This window comes from Oreochromis aureus, linkage group 6 (genome assembly GCF_013358895.1).
Source record: "Oreochromis aureus strain Israel breed Guangdong linkage group 6, ZZ_aureus, whole genome shotgun sequence".
Lineage (NCBI taxonomy): Eukaryota > Metazoa > Chordata > Actinopteri > Cichliformes > Cichlidae > Oreochromis > Oreochromis aureus.
In genome coordinates this window covers 28,456,553-28,477,038 of record NC_052947.1, presented here as the reverse complement: position 1 = coordinate 28,477,038, position 20,486 = coordinate 28,456,553, and the positions used below count along the sequence as shown (strand labels likewise).

At 40.4% G+C, this 20,486-nt stretch overlaps 2 protein-coding genes and 1 non-coding gene across 7 annotated transcripts in view; 2 read left to right on the top strand and 1 right to left on the bottom strand.

Annotated features, from left to right (window-relative positions):
* Nucleotides 1-760: 760 nt before the first annotated feature.
* Nucleotides 761-11,458, top strand: nol11 (nucleolar protein 11). The gene is made up of 18 exons (XM_031729017.2): nt 761-928; nt 1,597-1,710; nt 2,344-2,400; nt 2,778-2,926; nt 3,029-3,086; nt 3,205-3,346; nt 3,793-3,999; nt 4,637-4,713; nt 5,175-5,298; nt 5,416-5,507; nt 5,877-5,942; nt 6,054-6,238; nt 6,477-6,602; nt 7,682-7,903; nt 8,094-8,172; nt 8,277-8,369; nt 10,708-10,815; nt 10,947-11,458. Exons 1-18 carry the CDS (start codon nt 782-784, stop codon nt 11,058-11,060), a joined length of 2,160 nt encoding a protein of 719 aa, XP_031584877.1. The 5' UTR covers nt 761-781; the 3' UTR covers nt 11,061-11,458.
* Nucleotides 11,459-11,840: 382 nt separating this feature from the next.
* trnas-aga lies at nt 11,841-11,922 on the bottom strand. Its single transcript has one exon. It is a non-coding gene; the product is annotated as a tRNA-Ser (tRNA).
* Nucleotides 11,923-12,943: 1,021 nt separating this feature from the next.
* The window catches only part of LOC116311797 (nucleosome-remodeling factor subunit BPTF), a 54,320-nt gene continuing 46,777 nt past the window's right edge, over nt 12,944-20,486 (top strand). For all 5 annotated transcript variants that reach the window (XM_039613313.1, XM_031729004.2, XM_039613311.1 and 2 more), the window contains exons 1-2: nt 12,944-13,759; nt 17,247-18,069. In XM_039613313.1, coding sequence (XP_039469247.1) covers nt 13,186-13,759; nt 17,247-18,069 — 1,397 coding nt within the window. In that variant the 5' untranslated portion in view covers nt 12,944-13,185. The remainder of the gene's footprint in view (nt 13,760-17,246; nt 18,070-20,486) is intronic.

Below are 20,486 nucleotides of genomic sequence, written 5' to 3'. Positions count from 1 at the left end.
CTCTCCTGTCGATTTCACCGTATTCTAACTACCGTACAGGGGTTTGGCACAATACTTAGGAATGTTGGCTCCCTGTCAAACACCGCATTGAGTTTAAAATTCTGTTGCTTACCTTTGAAATCATAAACAGTATTGCGCCGTGCTACCTCATTGAACTCCTTAGTCCGTAAATCCCCAAACAGGACAATTACTCTTAGTGCAGCCTAGATCCCGGCTAAAGACCAGGGGTGACCATTCTATTGCCCTGGCAGCCCCTAGCCTCTGGAACAATCTTCCTGCTGCACCTCTGATTCCATCTACTTTGGTGTACCTTCGGTTTTAAATGTTCAATATAAATAAAGTTGTATTGTATTGTATTGTAATATTATCAACGTTACAAAATATGTGTGTATGTATGCGCGTGTTTATATACAAGCACACACACACACATTTGTGATAGGACATGGCATAAAAAGGTCGTTTACGTGATGACTGGTGAGGAATATGATTAGGACTTCTTTCTACTTCTTGGATTACTGTTTTCCTTATGTTTCGTTTTTGTAGTATCGTAACGTGTTCAAAATAAAGCCTTATCCAATAAGTTCTATATAACTAAAATTAATCACTGGGTAAAAAAAATATTAAAAGCCGAGTGTTTTCAAATGTCTGCAAACTAAAGCAACAGTCAAGTTTTTTTGGGGGGGAGGGAGCAAAACAATCCCGCCGCAGCGACAGTCTCGTGGTTCCGGTGCGCCAGTTCATCTGTATTCTCGCGAGATCCAACGAGTTCTTGTCGTCCAGCATGGCAGCGCTGTATGAAGGATACACGTTGTGTGGGCTTGTTCCAGATCAAAATCTGTCAAGTTCAGGCATTCAGGGGATCGAAGAGGAGAGAGATCGCGATCATGTCGTGGTCACGGATTCAACCAGATCAGTGACTCTGTACAAGGTAACGTTTAAAATTAGCTTTCAGGAGGCTCCCCTAACCTGGGCCAGCTGATCAGTACGACTCGTGTTAGCATCCTCCGGTTTTCTAGCCAGCAGCGTTTGAACCAGAGCGTTAGACGAAACCAGACATGCATTTAAAGCTGTTTTATTATCTTGTGTCTTTTAGGTGAAACTCGGCAATAAATGTTATACATGGATTTTATAAACTTGCTAGTCGAATATGACACTCAAATGTTTGCTAAAGTTAGCTACAGACATCACAAGTCGTGCATACCTTTAAAATGTGATTTCTCTGGGGGGCAGTTTCAGCAGCTAACTCGTTGTTTTGCATGCGACAAAAACGGCTTGACGGTAAGGCTGCATGACTTATCCTCGTTTTCTCCAACGTGAATGAGCGTATCAAGCCTCGTTGTTTGGATAAGCTAAAAGCATTACAGTGTAGTTAAAATAGCTAAAGTTACTGCTGTGCGTGTGCTGAATAAGTCAGACTGTCTATCAGATCTTTATATTGATCTTTATCAAGTCTTATGAGATCCGTTTATAGCAGTAAAACATGTGGTTGTAGCAAACAGTCTTTACATAACTCTGCACTGCGTGTGTATGGCTAAATAGAAACTGTGTGAAGCATCACCTCTTTATTAATGATCCCTTTGTTTTATGGCCTGAAAGGTGTCAGACCAGAAGCCGCTGGGGAGCTGGACAGTGAAACAAGGACAAAAACTGACGTGTCCAGCAGTCTTCAACTCACAAACCAACGAATATGTGGCAGTAACAGACAACAAGGTAGGCTTTGGTGGCTGCTTTGGTTGCTGCAGTGTCTCACTGGACACTTTATTAGGTACATCTTACTAATACCAGGTTGGAGACCTTTTTGCCTTCAGCAGTACTTTAATTCTTCGACAATGTCCTGAAAACATTACTCAGAGGTTTTGGTCTGTATTAACATGACAGCACAGATTCTGCAGTTTTGTCAAAAGGTGCTTTATTAGATTGAGATCAGGTGACTGTGTGGCCCACTGGGTACAGTAAACTTACTGTAATGTTTAAGAAACCAGTTTGAGATGATTTGAGCTTTGTGACATGGGGTGTTATCCTGCTGGAAGCAGCCATCGGCAGTTAGGTACACTATGATGATAAAGGGATGGACATTATCATAGTATACCTAATAGTTACTATAAAATCGACTTGGCAGCATATAAGAATCAGTCACTATTGGCACAACAGGTAAACGCTATTTTATTTTGTGAAGGGCCAGTATCAGTCAAAAAAATGTATATCAGCCAACATATATGTGCATCCCTCTTTCAATAAGAAGTATCTGTATTTTGTATATGAGATCAGTTCAAAGATGTTGCCAGTGATCTGCGTTTTCAGAAATATCTTACATGTTGTAATGTTTTTGATGTTGTCTTTAAGGTGATAAGAATTTGGAAGGAAGATGACATACTATTGGACAAAGCCTTCAAAGCAACAGTAAGTCCGAACATGTACATTGATGTAGACAGTAGACAGCCATCCTGCTTCTACCACCAAGAACAGAAATGAAGACGACAACAAAACACACAGTCCAAGCTCTAAGGGTATCTCCTCTCCACTGGTGTAAATATTTTAGTACAGATTGTTATAGAGTCCACTGCTCACTGTCTCCACAGCAAGACTGGTTGTACTTAACACTTGGAGAAAGCATCAAAACACATAAGAACCACTGTAGACCTGCTGGTGCTGTAAAATTGCACATTGCTCCTAAAATTCTCAGTAGTATTTAAAGTAATTAACCTGAAAATGAACCATACCAGTGTGTTATTGACAGACGTGAACACTTCTGCCTTTTCTGTGTGCTTTTTCTCCAGGTTTCTTCAGATGTCTGGAAGGTTCACTGTACACATGGAGGGGAACCTGTGGTCTTGTTTCAGAGAGGAGCTGTGAGACTGCTGGACTCTCTCCTTGCTGCTCCCCAGCAGCCTATAGAGGAGGTGCTGGCTCAAGAAGAAACCATCAGGTCGATGTCATTTGAAAAATTTTATGATGACCTTATTCTAGAGCTGTACTTTAGTGTGACATGTTAACCTTTAAACTTTTTTCCCCCCTTTTTTGTCTGCAGGTGGAGCACCATCATAGTGGCAGAGACCCAGCAGTTTATCATCATCACAACTGAACAGGTAAAATACTTGATGGGATAAAAGTTTCAAGTGAATTTAGTTTCAAGTGCTCATTGCTATTGCAACACAGCTAATGTCCTTGCTTTTGCCCAACATGATTGTCACTGTCTCCCTGCAGAAAGGAGAGCATTTTCTCTACCTGCAGAGACTGAACCCAAACTCTGTACAGAGGTATCGGCTTGAGAGAGAAGAGCCTGGTCTCTCCCCGCTGAGCTTCTCTGCCATTTACAAGGATAAGCACATCTGCCTCCTTTATCTTTGTAAGCCACACTTTCCTGTCAGAACATTTTGAATGTTTATGCTTGAGGCCATATGCTATGGAATTTGGAAAAGATAATTACTGGCACTGCAAGCCAGTTACAGGGGGTGGGAGTGTAAAAACGTACAGCTGTGTTTCTTCATCAGGGTCATCAACAGTTATGACAATTATCTGAACAGTACTGCTGAGCTGATTGGAGACACTTTTGAAGGATTAGCAGTTTAAAATAAGACGTGCAATGAAGGTCCAGTACTGTGAATAAGATCCCCATGCTGTCTCACTTGAGTTAGCTGTGCATGCACTCTTCTCCAATTGCTTATAGCTTGATCATCTGATGTAAATAAGTGGTGCACTCTACATGTATAAAGCAAAATTACACAAACACACAGTTGGTGAGGTATGCAGTATGTAGTATTGTTTATGTTTAAACATTTCTCTCACATTTAGACCCTAATGGTCACATGTACCAGAGTGTACTCTCCGTGCGGGGCCTCGGGACTGAAGAGGGGGTCCAGGCCTTACCCCTGCCCCGTAGCCTGCTGCTGGGCCTTCCTGTCGGTGATGGCCAGCTGGAGGCAGCGTCGGCCATGGCTCTGGATGAAGCCCATGTAGCTGTTGTTGGGGTTCCACATCCCTCTGCTGGAGGTGGTAAAGGTAAATGCTGTTAAATTACAATATCTCAAATAAAGACCTTTAACTCCTCTACAAGTACCATACTGTGCATGGCAAATCCGCTTGAAATTAGTCTTCTATATATTATCAAGGCTTTCAGTAAGCCCTTGTAGGGAGTTGGCATGGAAACAGCTGCTTTATTTTTTAGTAGCACAGTTTCACATTATAATACTGATGAAATGTAGAGCTGTTATTTTCCTACCTGCTTGTCTTTTATGTCTTAGTTAATCAGTTAAAAAAAACTTAAAACTCAACTCTGCTTGTTTAGTCTTAGCTCGTTATTTCTTCTCTTTTTGCCAAGATCACAAATAATAGTGATAGCGGTGTAAACAGCTATCACTTGATGCTATGTTGTTTTGCCCTTTGTTTGTAAGTAATTAAATATAGTAAATAATGGGTTAGCTGGCCTAAATGTGGTTTCTAGTGTCTGGATTTTATACAGTGGCTAAAAAAAATTCTGAAGCTGAAGTGGTTTTGCAGGCTGAAGTCATTAGAACTTAAATGAATGCTTGGTTAACATGCTAGCTTTTTGGCCTAAAAGATATCTGTCAGATCTAAAATTAAGTATCTGATCTGGGTGTCTGTAGTTCCTGAATGTCTCTCTCCTGTGTTATTTTAGACTTTCTTTGCATCTGGAATACCAACTTTCAGACGCTTCAGGCTGGAAAAGAAATGGCTGGAAAGATCTACGGACAGGTAGAAATGCACAGAATATGAAGTTTGTTTATTTATTTATTTATTTAACGGTCCTGGTTTATGACTAGGATGAAGCAATAAATTTTAAAGCAATAATGCTAATCAGAAATTGTGACTTACATTAGTGCTAAGTCATCATTCACAATAGTAAAGCCTAATATTTAAAAGTCACTGGATAACTTTGTACTCACATGACGGCATAACACGTGTTCAGGCTTCATTGTTATTAACTGTGGGCCAAGGTTCCCTGTCCTTCCAGCTGCTGGGTGCTGATGGAGGACTGTAAGACTTTGGTAGAGCACTGTGTCTGCACTCCACTGTGACGGGGCTCACTGTCCCTCCTCACAACTTTATAGCAGTTTACAATCTTAAAACCAAAGTATTAGACACAAATATGTAGTAACAGTTTTGAACTATGTCTGCATCATCTTTGTGTTGATTTTGTTGTCTCTGTCGTACAGCTTTGGAGTTATTCCAACAAGGTATTTATTCCACATGGGAAAACCCTCTCCATTATACCCTTCGAGTGCCCCAAATCTTCCCTTGCCTCTGCCCTGGGAAAATTAAAACATACAAAGACTGAAGGTGAGCTGAATCAAACATGTCATACTCTCGCTCGACTCAAGATTATATCTCTGATTCACATTCCTACATGAGAAATTGTGTTCACTCAGTACTCCTTTGTTTGTTTTTTAACCACAGAGTCGAAGACTCCGAATTCCGTGCCGTCTTGGAATAATATTCTTCACGGTGAAAAAGCTCAGCCCTCAAAAACAGCGGAAACGAGGAGGACGGTAAGTTGGAGAAGTGTTTTTGCGAACTGTGAGTTCATCATTGTCCACACGCTTGCCTAGACGGACGGCTTATGAGAGAAGCCTTAACATTGTTCCCGTTTGTAAAACCTTTATATAAAAGAGTTACGTAATATGATAATGGGAAACACGTTTCTTTGTCGTTGTATTTAAATCTCTAATGACATTAAAAAAAAAAAAAATGTTGCATAACATTTGGAATTACTGAAATAAGGTACTCCTAAATAGTAAGAAGAAATATTACTAACTATTGAAAAAATATTATAGTAATATTTATTTATTAAAGTTATCTGTGAGACACCAGTGTTGTGTGGTAGATCCTTAATTTGATTCTTCCTTTTTTCCGCACAGAGAACGACCCGTAAGTCCCAGTCAGCAACTAATTTAACAACTGACCAAGTATTAGAGCTCATCAAGGTAAAAACATGACTTATTTTTATAACACAGCTTTCGTTCTGCATGCTCCAGCTCAACAGAATTATACCAAACAATTATGAATTTAAAAAATATATTTATTTTCCCTCTTAGACAGCACCGGTGGAAGAGATCCAGAAAGAGGTGGAGGGGTTCCTGACCAGGTCAGAGTTCCAGGACCTGCAGCCCTCAGTGGGACAGCTTGCATTAACCCTCGTGTCCCGGAGTCTTGCCGATCCAGCCTTCTACTCTTCTAGCACGCTGGCACAGCTGGTTCACACTCGGTGCCTTTGCCACAGGTATGTATGGCAAGTGAGATAAGGTAGATGGAAAAAATATTGACTCTCAAAACTCATTTAGTGTGCAGAATTTATTTATTTTATATTCTTTTAATGTAATTTACCATTTTAATAAGGTACCATAAAATAGGTTTGCATTCTAATGTGGGAAACATGAAGAAAACCCCAAACTGTTTTACTTGCATACAGATAGTTATATTCAATTGCTCACTCCATGTGCCATCATCGCATTCAACAGTGTGTGTCCTGACCTTGTGCTCCTGGCCCTTGAGAAGAAGGATTACTTCCTGTGTCAGCTCTGCTTGCAGTTCTTCCCTGACATTCCTGAAGCTGTTACCTGTGCCTGCCTGAAGGCGTTCATCAGGTAAGACGGGCTGTTGTTAACTGTGCAACAACTTATGCTCAAATTTCAGCTTATGGACAGTAAGTGATCTATCACTGTCCTTTGCATGCTAACGGTATTCTTACTTTTGGTGTGCATACAGTTGCAGTAGTATTTTAAAGTGGACTTGCCATGCTTGTCCTTATCTCTGCCACATATACACTCACTGGACACACTGTTAAGTATACCAAGGTAGTACCAGGAACCCCCTTTTGCCTTCAGAACTGCCTTAATTCTTTGTGGCACATATTCAAAAAGGTGAGAGTTTGGTCCATATTGGGATGAGAGGATCACACAGTTGCTGCAGATTTGTTGGCTGTACATCCATGATGTGAATCTCAAGTCTGTACATGCCAAAGGTGCTCTATTGGGTTGAGCTGTGGTTACTGTGGAGCCCATTGGAGTACAGTAAACTCACTGTCATGTTAAAGAAACCAATTTGAGATTATTTGAGCTTTGTGCCATAGAATCCATCTTCATATGCGCATTTCAGAACAAACCCAGACAATAGCTATATAGTGAAGTAATAAATGCATAACAAAGAATCCACATGGCATGGTGTATAAGAGCAAAACTATGATTTCCTCATTCTGATCTGATGACCTGCTTCATTTGAACTTTAGCAAGTCTTCTTGACCATGTATGTTTGCCTAAATACAATGAGCAGCTGCCAGGTGATTTTGACATATGTAAGTGGCTGGTGAGTGTATCTCAAATGCAGGTGACCCTAACATGGCCATCTCAGCCACACAGCTCTCACTAAAAGCAGAGAAACTCCACCCACCTGACATTCAAGCCTGCTTGTGAGATGTGATGAGTCTGAAGAAAGTAGCCCCAAAGGGCAAGGCGTTAAAATGGCTCGTTTCAGAACGCTGCAGCTAAGCATAAGATAAATGATTATTATGAACTGTGAATCATGCATAGCTACCCTAGTGGAGTGAGAGAATCAAAACTTAGAGATGGGAATTGGGATTATAGGTTCCCTTTAATAATCTGATTCTTGCCCTGACATAGCATTATGTTCTGTAAATACAAGTTGTTTTGGTTCTGTTTTCATGCAGTATGCCAGATGTTGATGCAGAGAAGGTGAGCCTGGAGCCTAACAGCGTCACGTTCATGGAAAACCTAATCACGAGAGATCGTGCAGAGGCTGGCTTGCAGAATGGTTTTAGCCCCACTTCGTCAGTCGTCAATGACCGTCAGACCAGAGCTGAAGACGGGAAGAAGGCCTCAGCTCCTTCACAACTCATTTGTCCAGTGGGATTACACAAGGCTGTTCTAATGTATCCTCCCAGCACTCAGACATCGTCACCATTCTGTTCTGTTGTCCTCACAGCTTCTTGCATTCAGCTGAAATATCCGACAGGCTTTGTTGTTAGTTAAGCTGCAGTTTTGCAAAGTGGTTGTGTAATAATTTAAATGTAAAAATGCATGAAAATATAAAAGTATTGGGTCTTAACTGGAGCTGCATAGAAATGAGATCTTGCAGACGCCATACAGTGACACCTTTCTCCTCCCACACCTAAAAGATCTTTCCTCTCAAAATGTCATGGTAAGTAACTGCTATCAAATTATTCCACTTCTCTAAAATAAACTAGACAGCGCTTTAATCCCAAACAACTCTGATATTTGCCATTTTCTTTTTCTTCCGACCAGCTTTTCCTCCAGTACCTGCAGTTTTTATACCTAAAATATTCCCAGGATGCTTTCCCACAGATGGAGGGATTTAGATCACCAAGTCTGAGTCAGGTTTGTATCTGTGTCCAACTAAGCAGTTAGGATGGCTTTGCTTTACATGCAGTCTTCCAAGTTACAGTTTATTGAACACTTCAAGTAAGCACTCAGTGCACTCTAAAAATTGCTTACCAAACTCTTGAATTTAGCAACTTGTGGAACCTCTATTGGAAGCAGATGTTTCATGGAGCACTTTACAACACCTGCACAAGCACGAGGAGGAAATTTGGATCGTTCCTGCCTACAAAATCGTTTCAGTTCATCAATACTTTTAGGGCCGATTTAAATGAAGAGCTCTTTTCAGGCCATCCCACAAATCTCTAGTTGGCATTTGTGAAACTTTCCAAACTTTATTTCTTCATTTAATTGTGTGATTAGACATCTTTGTCTTGGCTTAAGGGGCTAAAACTTTTATCTTAATGACGAGGTGTTGACCCATTGCTTGGTATGATCCATTCTTTAAAAAAAGCATGATTGGTTGATTAAATTTGAGCAGTAATGGGCAGAATGGAAAAATAAGTACTCTTTTGTGAGTCAGTTAGAGGGGAAATTTTTGTGTTATTGATTTAAGTGGGAAATGTGAGCAAACCTGCAAAGAGATCAGCCTCAAACATTATCACTTCACAATCTAACCCACAGAATTTGGAGAATATTTCTCCTGGCTCATTTGCCTCGGATGTCGGAGCTCGGCGTGATGCCACTCCTGATATGAGTGCATTCAAACAGTCTAGTTGTAAATGCAAGAAAAAATACAATTTGTTTTGTTGCTTAGCAAGGTAGGGCCCTTCATGCATCACTAGCACTATAGTGCAATGTTTGGTTTTTTTGCATTTAAAAACACAGCTTTAGCACGTTCATGGATGGAGCCCAGTCTGTGTATATGGCTCGTTTAGCAAGTCACAAATGACAACAGCAGGAGTGCAGATTGTTTCACAGTTTTACAATTTCTTTTGCTTGCACCACTGACGTCTTGATTTGGGGTTGGTGGGGCTGCTCCGACTTGTGGGGGCCTTGCAGTTGAATATTTCTGCCATGAACTCATATTCTATAAATGGACTGCACCATAGTTGTTGAAGTATAGAAGTGAAGTGAATTGAGCCTTGGTGTTGCAGTTGAGAAACAGCAGTTCTAACGGTGGCAGATTTAAATATGTCGGTCAACTATAATCCCACAATTATATTTAGGGTTTATAAAGACAGCTGTCTCTCCAGCCTTATCTCCATCTACCTGTCTCCATCTGTGGACTGTAGAAAATGTTTTAAAAATGAAAGAGGTCAGATATTTTCTTGCATGAGTGAATCAGTCAGGGCACCTTAAATATTGGTGCAACAGCTTTGACAAATCAGCTTGTCTGAATAATTTAAATAGTTATACTTTGATACTCTAAAGTTTAAAAAGATGAACTGGATTGCATGAAATCTTTGTATTCCCTCTCTTGATGGGTGAAACAGGTGATGCTGTAGCGTTGTTCAGGTTATTTGGCATTTTCTCCTCTACTTAAGAAACCCAGGAGCCTCTGAATGCCTGTGAATAACCTTTGTTTTTACCAGCCTTTTGTCCTAACCTCAAAGGGAAATGATTAAAAATCATAATAAATGTAATAATTTTCCTATAAATGTGTCACTGAGAGCAGCTGTTAGTACTTAGACTCACATCTTTGGAAATTATTTATGCCTTGCTCCTAATGTTTCTCTAAAGCTTCTTCCAAGGCCCTGTAAAAGTTGTTGTGATAAAGGTATTGTTCCAACCAACCACCCATTACATAGTTTTTAAAGAAATCATTAGCACAGGTTCAGTTAGGTTTTCCAACCTGTAGTGTGGATGATTATTTCATTTGTTGAATAAAGATGTGAAACATTTGACTGTTATTGGTTTAGTCAGATTGAGGTTGCTTATAAATACGACTTAGATGAAGCTCAGACTGCATTTTATTAGAACTCAACACATAAAAAACAATAATGGCAGGGTTCCTTGCAGCTGTGTCAGTGCAGCTATTAACTGTACTCCAAGAAATATTAAGCGACAGAAAAAAACATTGTATCAACCATGCTGGCAGATTTTCCTGTATAGATGCTGTGGATGACAGATTTATTTTCACCTGGGTGTGGGTTAGTTCCCCCACAGCACATAGAAGCAGTGTAAACATTTACAAGAGAGATTAAAAGAAACGCAATCACTGGAGACGCACGATTTTTATTGCGCTTGTAATTATGTATGCCTGAATAATAAAAATACTTTACTGGGGCACAAAATTGTTGTACACAAATTATTGAATGCAACAAATCCGGTTTTCCTGTTGGAGCAAAAAAGAAAAAGAAATGCTCACTGTGTGTTGCTTTGTGTTTGATTGTAGATCATGGATTGGGTGTGTTTGCTGTTGGATGCTCATTTTACGGTGCTAGTAATGACTCCAGAAGCTAAAGGCTTGCTGCTGAACCTCCACAGCTTTGTTAAATCTCAGGTAACAAACAGTTATTCCTTTTATCTGCTCGGTAATCAGCTGCATGTTCATTTTAATAATACCCATTTTGTGGTGTAAGCATTGTGCTCATTACTGCAAGCTTATAAAAAAATGCTTTCTTGTGTCCTCAGGTGAGACTGGTTTCTGAGCTTGGAAAGATTGAGGGAAGCCTTCAACAACTCCATAAAATGAAGGCGAAGGAGAGCATCGGACAGTACTCCATTGAAATCATTGAGCTGTTTTAGAATGTGTACAAAATAATTTTAATCATTCATAACACCATCTTCTTCCAACCTTTTAGCTAAAATGATTTCACGGTTATTATTCTTGAGTGCTTTGTTGCCACAGATGTTTGCTATCCAGAGGCCTTGAAAAAGTTGTCTCTCTTTTAACCATGTTTTAAACTTGTTTAAGTTGGCAAAATGTTTGACAATTCGCTTAATTTCTGGTTTTGTGAAAGTTTAATGCAGAAGCCACCTCATGCAACAGTATGGTGTGAGATTGTAATGTTTTGTTGATGTAGCTTTGCCTTTAGAACTGTGAGAGTTGATGACTTATTTTTGTATGTGTCATTACACAGCTGAGGACTGTTGTGAAAACCTTTTATGTTTAATATTAAAAGAAGATGATGAACACATGTTAATTCATTTGTCTTTAATTTTATTAAAAGCTGCTGTCAGATATCAGCTTAATTAAAAAGTTTTAAGTTTAAAAGTTTGTAGTGTTCATTTTGACTAAGATTAAAATATCACTTTCAGTAAGTGTACTAAAATATATAAAAAAAATATGTAATGTACTGTATGTGGAAGTAGGTGAAAAGAAAACTTATGGCTGTTACTGAGGGCGAGCATTTAGCAAGATTTTGAGTGAACCTCCAGTTGAATTTTAGTTTTCTTCCATCAATGAATGTGGTGCTAAAAAATAAAGATGTATAAATCTAGAAGAGGGCAGTCGATTGGTGTTTCCATTATTTCCCGCCAATAATCCACCCAAACTTATCTTCGTGGAGAAAGAAAAGAATCGTTCGTTGTCGGCAGGATTCGAACCTGCGCGGGGAGACCCCAATGGATTTCTAGTCCATCGCCTTAACCACTCGGCCACGACAACCGTTGCTTACGTTTGTTCATTAGTAGCAATATGACACTACACAACCACATCTCTATTGCCTACTTGAGTTTTGTATTACAGGATAATTTGAGGTAAAAACGACACTTTTCTGTATGTTTAACCGTTCTCCGGTAAGGTTATGTTCCGTCTGCTGGTGAAGTAGCTATCCAACGTGACAGAAAACACGGACAGAAAAGATTAAAAAATCAAGTTAACCTATACAAGTTGTAAAGTCAACCCAGAGGGTGACAAGTTACAACTATTACGCAGTACATACTGTACATACTTTAAAGGCAAATAAGCACTACTACTCTTTAAGTTAACTGACTACACTGGCAAACAAGGAGTAACGATTTTAAAGTTATATAATATACATTCGTATCTTAAACAAGTTGCAGCTCCTCTCACACATTCGCGGTATTTTCAAAGTGATTAGTGTGTGGTATTAACTTTAATGAGCGCTTATTTGTGTCCATGTAATAGAGCTTAATGTCGGACGCATTATCTTCTCGCCTCGCTTTGCGGTGACGATGATGGCGACAGGGCCGAAAATGAATTATTGTGTTTTACTGAATGCACTCAACCCACCTGAGATTAAAACCACACAACAGAAGCACCAAACACTAATAAAGTACTATTGGCGGACAGCGTTTGCATGGATAACCAATTTTATGAACTAGCACGGCAATTGCGTCTATTGTGGAATAGTGAGTCACGTGATCTCGAATAGACTCAGGCCTGCTAAGATCAAGTTAGAGAATGACGCTAGCACTTCCGTGTATGGTACAGCTACGTCCTTAAAGCGAAATCGCTTAAATCTCTTTTTTTAAATGTATGACCTCCCACTGTGGCATTAAAAATAATATTCTGCATTTTAAACGTCTGCTCTGCTCTGTTCAACTGGGTATTTAGTCAGTGTTTTGATTGTTTAGCTTTTAGTTGCTTTTATTTTGAAGGAGCTAGCACTCTACTTCTGCTTTGAGCCACTCTTAACCTGAGTTTTAGCTTGACGCAGTTTTGGGGCCTGCTGTGTTTTCAACGGAGGGAGAGTGGTGAAGAAAAATGGCGTCTGCAGGCGACCCAGAGCGGGACACCGGCCATTCAGTTTGAGCTTTCCGCTCAAAAATAGAGACTGGGGGTTGGTGGGGACCTATCTGGAACCGTCGCCAGATCTGTTGGCTTTTTCTTCCCCGTTTTTCTCCGGTGTGCGTCGCCCGTTCAAGCAGCGAGATTGAAGCGGAACAGAAGATACTCTCTCCCACAATGAGAGGGAGAAGAGGAAGGCCGCCCAAACAAGCAGCAGTGATGCGGGAAGGTTCACCCGGGCCAGTCCGTGGCTCTCGAGGCGGCAGGAGTAGAGGGATGCGTGGACGGGGAAGGGGCAGAGGAAGGGGTCGGGGACGGGGTGGAAGTGGCGGCGTTTGCGGCACTAGCTCTGTGGAGGTAGATACAGAAATCTCCGGTCGAGAGAACTTTCATTCGTCCCGGGGCCGCAGGAAAGTTGGAGCCTCCACCACCGCCGCTACCGCGGCATCGCGGGGCAGAGGAGGCAGAGGGAGAGGCAGGGGGTCTAGAGGCGGCCGCGGCAGTAGAGGCGGAGTGAGGCGGCCTCAAACCAAGGTGGTCTACGACGACAACAGCGACGAGGAGGATGATAATTTAAGCTACAGATCAGACGAAGATGAACTCCTGAACGACAACCCTTCGTCGGATCTTGAAGAAGAGGAGGCCTTGGGAAACGACTCTGACTATCTGGAGGAACTACCAGATGATGATGATGCCAGCTACTGTACCGAGAGTAGTTTTAGAAGCCACAGCACACTCGGGAGCACCCCAGGTAAGTTCTTTTGCAGGTGCACGCACTTTAGGAAACCGGGTTTTGCAGTACTTAAAGTGTGCATTATATTTTTAGCTCAGTACAGAAACCAAGCCGCATTGTTCAAAATGGAGCTTGCACTCAGAAACAGGCCTTTGTTTACCCCGTGCTCCTGGTCGCTGGTTTGCAGATCTGCTCCACGCTTTAACCGGCACTCGTGCTTTTGACTTTTGACGGATCAGCACATTTCTGTTATTAATTTGTAATTAAGAATTTTTTTTATTCGTGCTGTCGTGCACGGTACTGCCACGCGCGCTGCCTTGGATTTCTTTTCATACGCACCGAGAAATAGGATGCACGAAAAGTGTTTGCTACTTTACATTCATTCATTCAGCTTTTTTTTTTTTTTTTAATGTGTGCATAGTAATGAAAGTTTGTACAAAGTGAGACGCTGTAACCAAACACGTGTTTTGTAAATATTGTCTCCGGTTTGTAGCGGATTTATAGGTCATTGTTGTGCTTTTTCCACGTAAAGTGCAGTAAGTGTTACTAGTTAAAGAGCAGTTTTAAGATTTTTATGCACAGTCAATAGACCTTACTCAGGCTTTTTACAGGGCATTTCCAGAAGACGCATTTTCGTTCATATTGGTGCCAAATGAGTTTGACAGGCGTTTGTTTTGAAGAGAACCGCTCTTTTTTCACTTGTTGCAAACACCAGCTCATTACGTAGTCGACGTTACCATAGTAACCACTCATGTTTATCAATTAAGGGCTTTGAATTCATCTGTTTTCCACTTAATGATCACTTTAATAAAGTTGTGCGCGCAAAAATTAGTTGACACTCCTGTTATGTAATGCAATGCATTAGAAACAGCATGCCAACTACTGGAAGTAATTCTAGATAGGATTAGGAGGACTCAGGAGTGCATTCGAGTATGCCCAACAGCACAAGCTTGTGCTTATGAAGATCTCTGAAAAGAAATGATAGAATTTAGATTTTATTCTTTCACATATAAATATTTTTTCCACTTTTGTCTGCAGTGGTCAGGATTCATTTTTCAAAGGATACACCCATAATTTTCGACTTTCTACCACACATCTACTTTTGCTGTAGATGTGTGAACATGGCAGCATTTTGTGCTTACTGTGAATGTGCTTTTAAAGGAGTAATAGCAACAGACAGACAGACAGGCATCATTCAGTCCACTGGCTGACACATATTGTAAATTCAAACACATTGCACATGCCAGTCCACCATTTGTGGACTCAATCCCTGTGTTTGATGCTCAGGTAAACCTTCTGCCTGCCCTTGTTGGACCATTTAATTGTTTTATTGCTGTAGTCTCTGTTTACCCATCACCTCTAAACCACAGTACAATATCAGGCCAACCATACATACAGCTGCTAAAAAGTGACTAGCTCACTTACACTGATTGTACAGTATGACAGGCAATGCTGATAACAGAGTTATTTATTTGGTTTTTGTAAGAAAACCTCATCTTAAACGTTAGAGCCTGTGAGATCTGCACACACTATTGTGTATTCATGTAATGCAAATATTATAATAGTGTACTTAAAGTAATACTACACTGATTATAAATATTTAATACATCCAGTGGGATAAAAACAATGATTTGCAAATCATTTAAAGCCTACATATAAAAAAATAGTCTTAAAAAATCATATCATACTTGCCTATTTTTAATCACATGTTTGAGAGGCGGAAGTTGGGGCAAAGAAAGACTTGAAAATGCCTGGAGGAAAAAGGAGTTTGTAGAACATCTCACAACTAATGATGTTAATGTTTGTAACATGGTTGGATATAAAGCATCCCAGGGAGACTGAATCTTTGCTGATTAAATATAGGGAGTGTTTAAACACTCTGCAAGACTGTGTGGGCAAAATAGTAAAGAATTTGTGCATAATTAAATTAAAACACTCAAGGAATCTGGAGAAATCTCTCTATGCCGTGGATGAGGCCAAAAAGCAATAGGAGTGGCCATGACGGCGAAATACATTTAAAAAAACAACAACAAAAAAACAGACTATTTCAGTGTAGAAATGATTGAATGGTCTCAGAAACACTTCTGAACATCAGTGTGATCTTGAAAATAGTTTGTCACTGGAGCCACAAAAGTTAAAACTCTACTATGTAAAGAAGGAAAAAGACCCAACCCTCAATAACAAGATCCTGACCTGAACTCATTTAAGAGTGAGGTGAAGTGGAAAACGGGTTTGATCTGTCAAAATCTGAATTTCTTCATAGGAAATCATGACTAAAGAAGAGGGGAATTATTAAGTTTGTTATTAGTGCGCAATGCAAACGTTCATCCATCCATCCAACCATCTTTCTGTGCCTTTGTCTGTCATCTATCTAGCTATCTATCTATTACTAGAAGGCAGCGCCGAAAAACCTGCCTACAGTCTGGGTCTGTCACCAAATAAGAGGAGCTTTATGAGATGAAAAAAGCAACAAAGGAGCAGCTTAACTCTTATGTATATGCAGCAAAGTGGAAAAGTATTTGGCTTCCAAAACTACAATAGTCTGTCTCCCCAGTTCCCCAAACACTCACCACATGCCGTTAAAAGAAGAGGTGATACAATCCTTTGGGAAACAGGCCCGTGTGCAGACTTTGGTGAAATGCAGGCTTAAAAATAAGTATATATTTAAAATGATAAAGAAAAAATACACATTGTCAGCTTTATATTTGTATTAGTGCTACATTCAAACAAATATAGACTTTTTAGATATGTTTAAATCCTGCATCCTGCTTTTTCTTACATTTTACACATTTTATTTGTTTAGGTATTCATTCAGATGGGTCTGTAGACAGACAGAGATTGTCCAGAATGAATACCCAGGTTTGGTACATGCAGCGTATGCTGCAACACCTGCACACATTTCCTCAACAGTAACAAAAGCAGGCTTATAAATCAACTTGGAGCATTTAGCGTGTTTATCCTAAGACAAGGATATTTTTGTCAGCCTTTAAGATCACTTCCCCACCTCTTCACACTGGGTTACAAATAGCCCAGCTCACATCGGTACTAGCTCCTCGTGATTCCTCAAAATTCCTCACTTCTCCTGTTTCTATTTGTAAGGGGAGGGTGCAAAGTTCTATTACTGTTGTGTTATTGCGTCTGTTTTTTGTTAGAGCAGATTATTGGGCTTGGAGCTTGCCAATTGCACTCATAGCACTTAAAAGATGCTTCTTGTGGGTTCTCCTGTAGCTGAAATTATAAGAAGGAATCTCCACAGATTGCTCTGGGTTTGCCAAGGGCATCTCTCTGTGGCTGTGTTACTGCAGACAGTTTATTCTTGCAAAATCACAGAGCAAAGTCAATAAGACCTTAAGGGTGTTGCTACATTAAGGTATAGGGATGTAATGACTAACGGTAGCTCGTTACAGTTTGGTGTCTTGTTTGTCTGTAATGGGTTTTTTTGTGATTTTGGCTTTTTCTCCACATCTCTCATCTCTCCTGACTTTTTTCCTTTTTTCTTGCATAGGCCGGAAAAAGACACGGACATTGCAACCACGGTCACCTATTCATGAGGCAAAGGACATTCCTTCCTTGGAGCTTCCCAAGTCCTCTGAGGACCTCCTTGTTCCTACCTCACAGCTCCTCAACGTGTCTGCCGTCTACGAGGTGCTCCGCAACTTTGGCACAGTTTTACGGCTCTCTCCGTTCCGTTTTGAGGATTTCTGTGCAGCCTTGGCCAGCCAAGAGCAATGCACGCTGTTGGCAGAGACCCACGTCTCCTTGCTCAAAGCTATTCTCAGAGAAGAGGACACTTCTAACACCACATTTGGTCCCACTGACGTGAAGGACTCCGTTAACTCCACTCTGTATTTTGTGGATGGCATGACTTGGCCGGAGGTGGTGCGGGCGTACTGTGAGAGTGACCCAGAGTACAGGCACATTTTACCTTTCCAGGAAAATGAGGATTACCCTTACGGACCATTGGATAGCAAAATTAAAGTTCTTCAGTTTTTGGTGGACCAGTTCCTGGCAACCAACATTGCCCGAGAGGAGCTTATGTCAGAGGGGGTGGTAGCGTATGACGACCACTGCAGGGTGTGCCATCGCCTTGGTGACCTGCTGTGCTGTGAGACATGTTCAGCTGTATACCATCTGGAGTGTGTAAAGCCGCCACTGCAGGAAGTACCAGAGGACGAGTGGCAGTGCGAGGTGTGTGTGGCACACAAGGTACCCGGTGTGGCGGACAGCATCCCAGAAGTCCAGAAGAGCAGACCATTTATTCGTCAGCTACCGATTGGCTACGACCGACACCACCGTAAATACTGGTTCTTGAATCGCCGCGTTATCGTGTAAGTTCACATTGTTTCATGTTATGCTGTTGCAGAGTATTGAACAGTTACACGTGGCTTCATTTTGTAAGCTGATGCACGTTGATAATATGAAATTTATTTCTTTAGTTATTTCTCAAAGTTACCAAAAGACACAGCAGTTTTGACACAGTTTGACATTTCTTCTGAGGGGGGTTCATACATTGCGAAACTGAGACTGAAATCACAATTTCCATTTTCTTATACTGTAATACCTATCTAGAGTCAAGCAAACTCTATCGCTTAGTCAAAGTGTGCTGTTCTGGTGAAATCGGTAATGTTTAAAGATCAGAAAAAACATCAGAGTAATAGAGTTTACTGTTTTTTTTCATAGTCGAATAATGACCTAGTAATCAGGCTTTCCATAAAAATACCTTTTTAACATTTTCTTTTTTTAATAAACCTCTAAAAAAAACAAAGATCTGAGCTGAAACCGTGGCTCAAAACCTGAGATATGAATCATACTGTAAACTACTAATACAAAACAAAGACACAGGTGCCAGACGTTTGTGGTTTATCTCAACGAAAGAGCATTTCTTTGTTCGAGTAGTGTTCTTTAAAGCACTAAGGTAAGCGCTAAGCGCTAAGGTAGAGTCTCCAAACTTGGTGTCGTATCAAAGTGGGAGTGTTGATGAGTGTCACAAACCATATGCACATAGACTTATAAAGAACATCACAGGGAAGCACAATATGCCCATTAATCCCTTAATGTGCTTTCTGTACAGTTTTTCTTCTTAGTAGTTAGAGTACATATCGTATTATGTCATGTTTTGGGGTCTATTTGGTTAATCACAGCCACTTATGAACAGATTGGCATAAGTGATTGACATCATCTTTGTTCCAGCCTGTAGGTGTTAAAAAAATACCCCTGCGCTATATTCAACATGCATTTAACTCGGCTGATTTAAAAACAGAATATTGTCACAAGTTTATTCCTGAGCATGACTGAGAGTATAGCATAACCACAGAATCGTTCACAAACTCTAGATCGAGATGCCAAACATAAAGCCCGGGGGCCAGAATCGGCCCAGCAAAGACTCCAATGTGGTCCATTGGACAGCTTTAGAAAACGTGAAGGAGTGCATAGATTTTGAACTTTTAACTCTATTTTCATAAGTTTTACAGCTTTCCTATTGATAAAGGAAAGCAATGCAATCAGTACTAAACCAAAGTACAAGGACATTTTCTGTGAATCAACGAAAACTTTATATTCTAAATTTATAATTGCAGGACAGTCTGAGCAATGAAATACAAGAAGCGTCTCTGTAACTTTTTTTTTTTAATGACATGTGCAATAAATTGAAGTGCTCATGTAATGCTTTTTACCTTTTTTCCTCTTTGGTTAAGGGCGCTATAACTTTTTTGTGTCTATGCAAAATCATTGTAGAAACTACAGCTACAAAAAGTAAGATCAAAAGGGGTTATTCTTTCCTACAGAAGACCCTGCTTTTGAAATGGCTTGTATTGCAGTCCAGTGTTGTCTTCAGTGACTTATCTATGTCATTATGTGCTGCATTTGCACAGTTCCCCGCTTTGCATCTAGTTTAGCACAACTCACACACAGAAACAAGGCACTTCCTCTTAGGCCACATTTTTTAATGACTTGGTAGAGCACAATACATCTTCTGTGGTCGGCTGCAAGACAGAACACAAGAGTTTTCATGCACTTCTGGCATCCACGAAACCGAGGATCCAATGGGTAATTTTTATTTTTGATGGCAATGTCTTCATAACAATATGACATACTGGCATGTTAGGTGGATACGTTGGCTAGCATTAACATAACTGTTGATTACTTGCCCACAGGCAGCACCTGTGTCAAAACAATGATGCTCAGGTGCTCTTAAGGAGCCACAGAAGAAGAAGCGAGCTGCAACATGTCAACCAGAGAGCATAAAATGTTAAAGAAACTTGTAGCAACTACAGGCAAAGTAGATTAGCAACTTTTCCCAAATTTGAGGCATACGATTAAAGCAGCATTCAATGGGACTGAATGATAACACTGATTGCCATATGAAAGGGTGGCGAATACATTAGTGCAGGGGTCGGCAACCCGCAGCTCCGGAGCCGCATGCTGCTCTTTAGTCCTTATAGTGCGGCTCTGCGTGGTTTGGGAAAATAAATTATAAGTATTTAGCTGAAGTGTATTTTATTTATGTTAGTTCTTTTTTAACTTGTAGTTCTAAATTGGAAGATTATTGTGATATTGAAATATAAAAATAAAATTATATTCTATTATTTTTTGATCGCTCAAAATCGTCACACTCGCAGAAGCCGGTATACCTGCCGAAACGCCGTGCATTTATCGAGACTTTCAACCCCAGGTAGGCCAATTATGGATCTTCGGATCCACATTATGTCAGCAGCTGTTCTCCACCGTGAACTATATTAAAAACAAA

What these genes read in the sequence shown, in the direction of transcription:
- nol11 (XM_031729017.2), top strand. Translation starts at nt 782, where the DNA reads ATGGCAGCGCTGTATGAAGGATACACGTTGTGTGGGCTTGTTCCAGAT. An exon ending in ACAAAGCCTTCAAAGCAACA is followed by an intron (nt 2,401 to 2,777) that starts GTAAGTCCGAAC and finishes CTTTTTCTCCAG; the next exon opens with GTTTCTTCAGATGTCTGGAA. An exon ending in ACAGCTTTGTTAAATCTCAG is followed by an intron (nt 10,816 to 10,946) that starts GTAACAAACAGT and finishes TTGTGTCCTCAG; the next exon opens with GTGAGACTGGTTTCTGAGCT.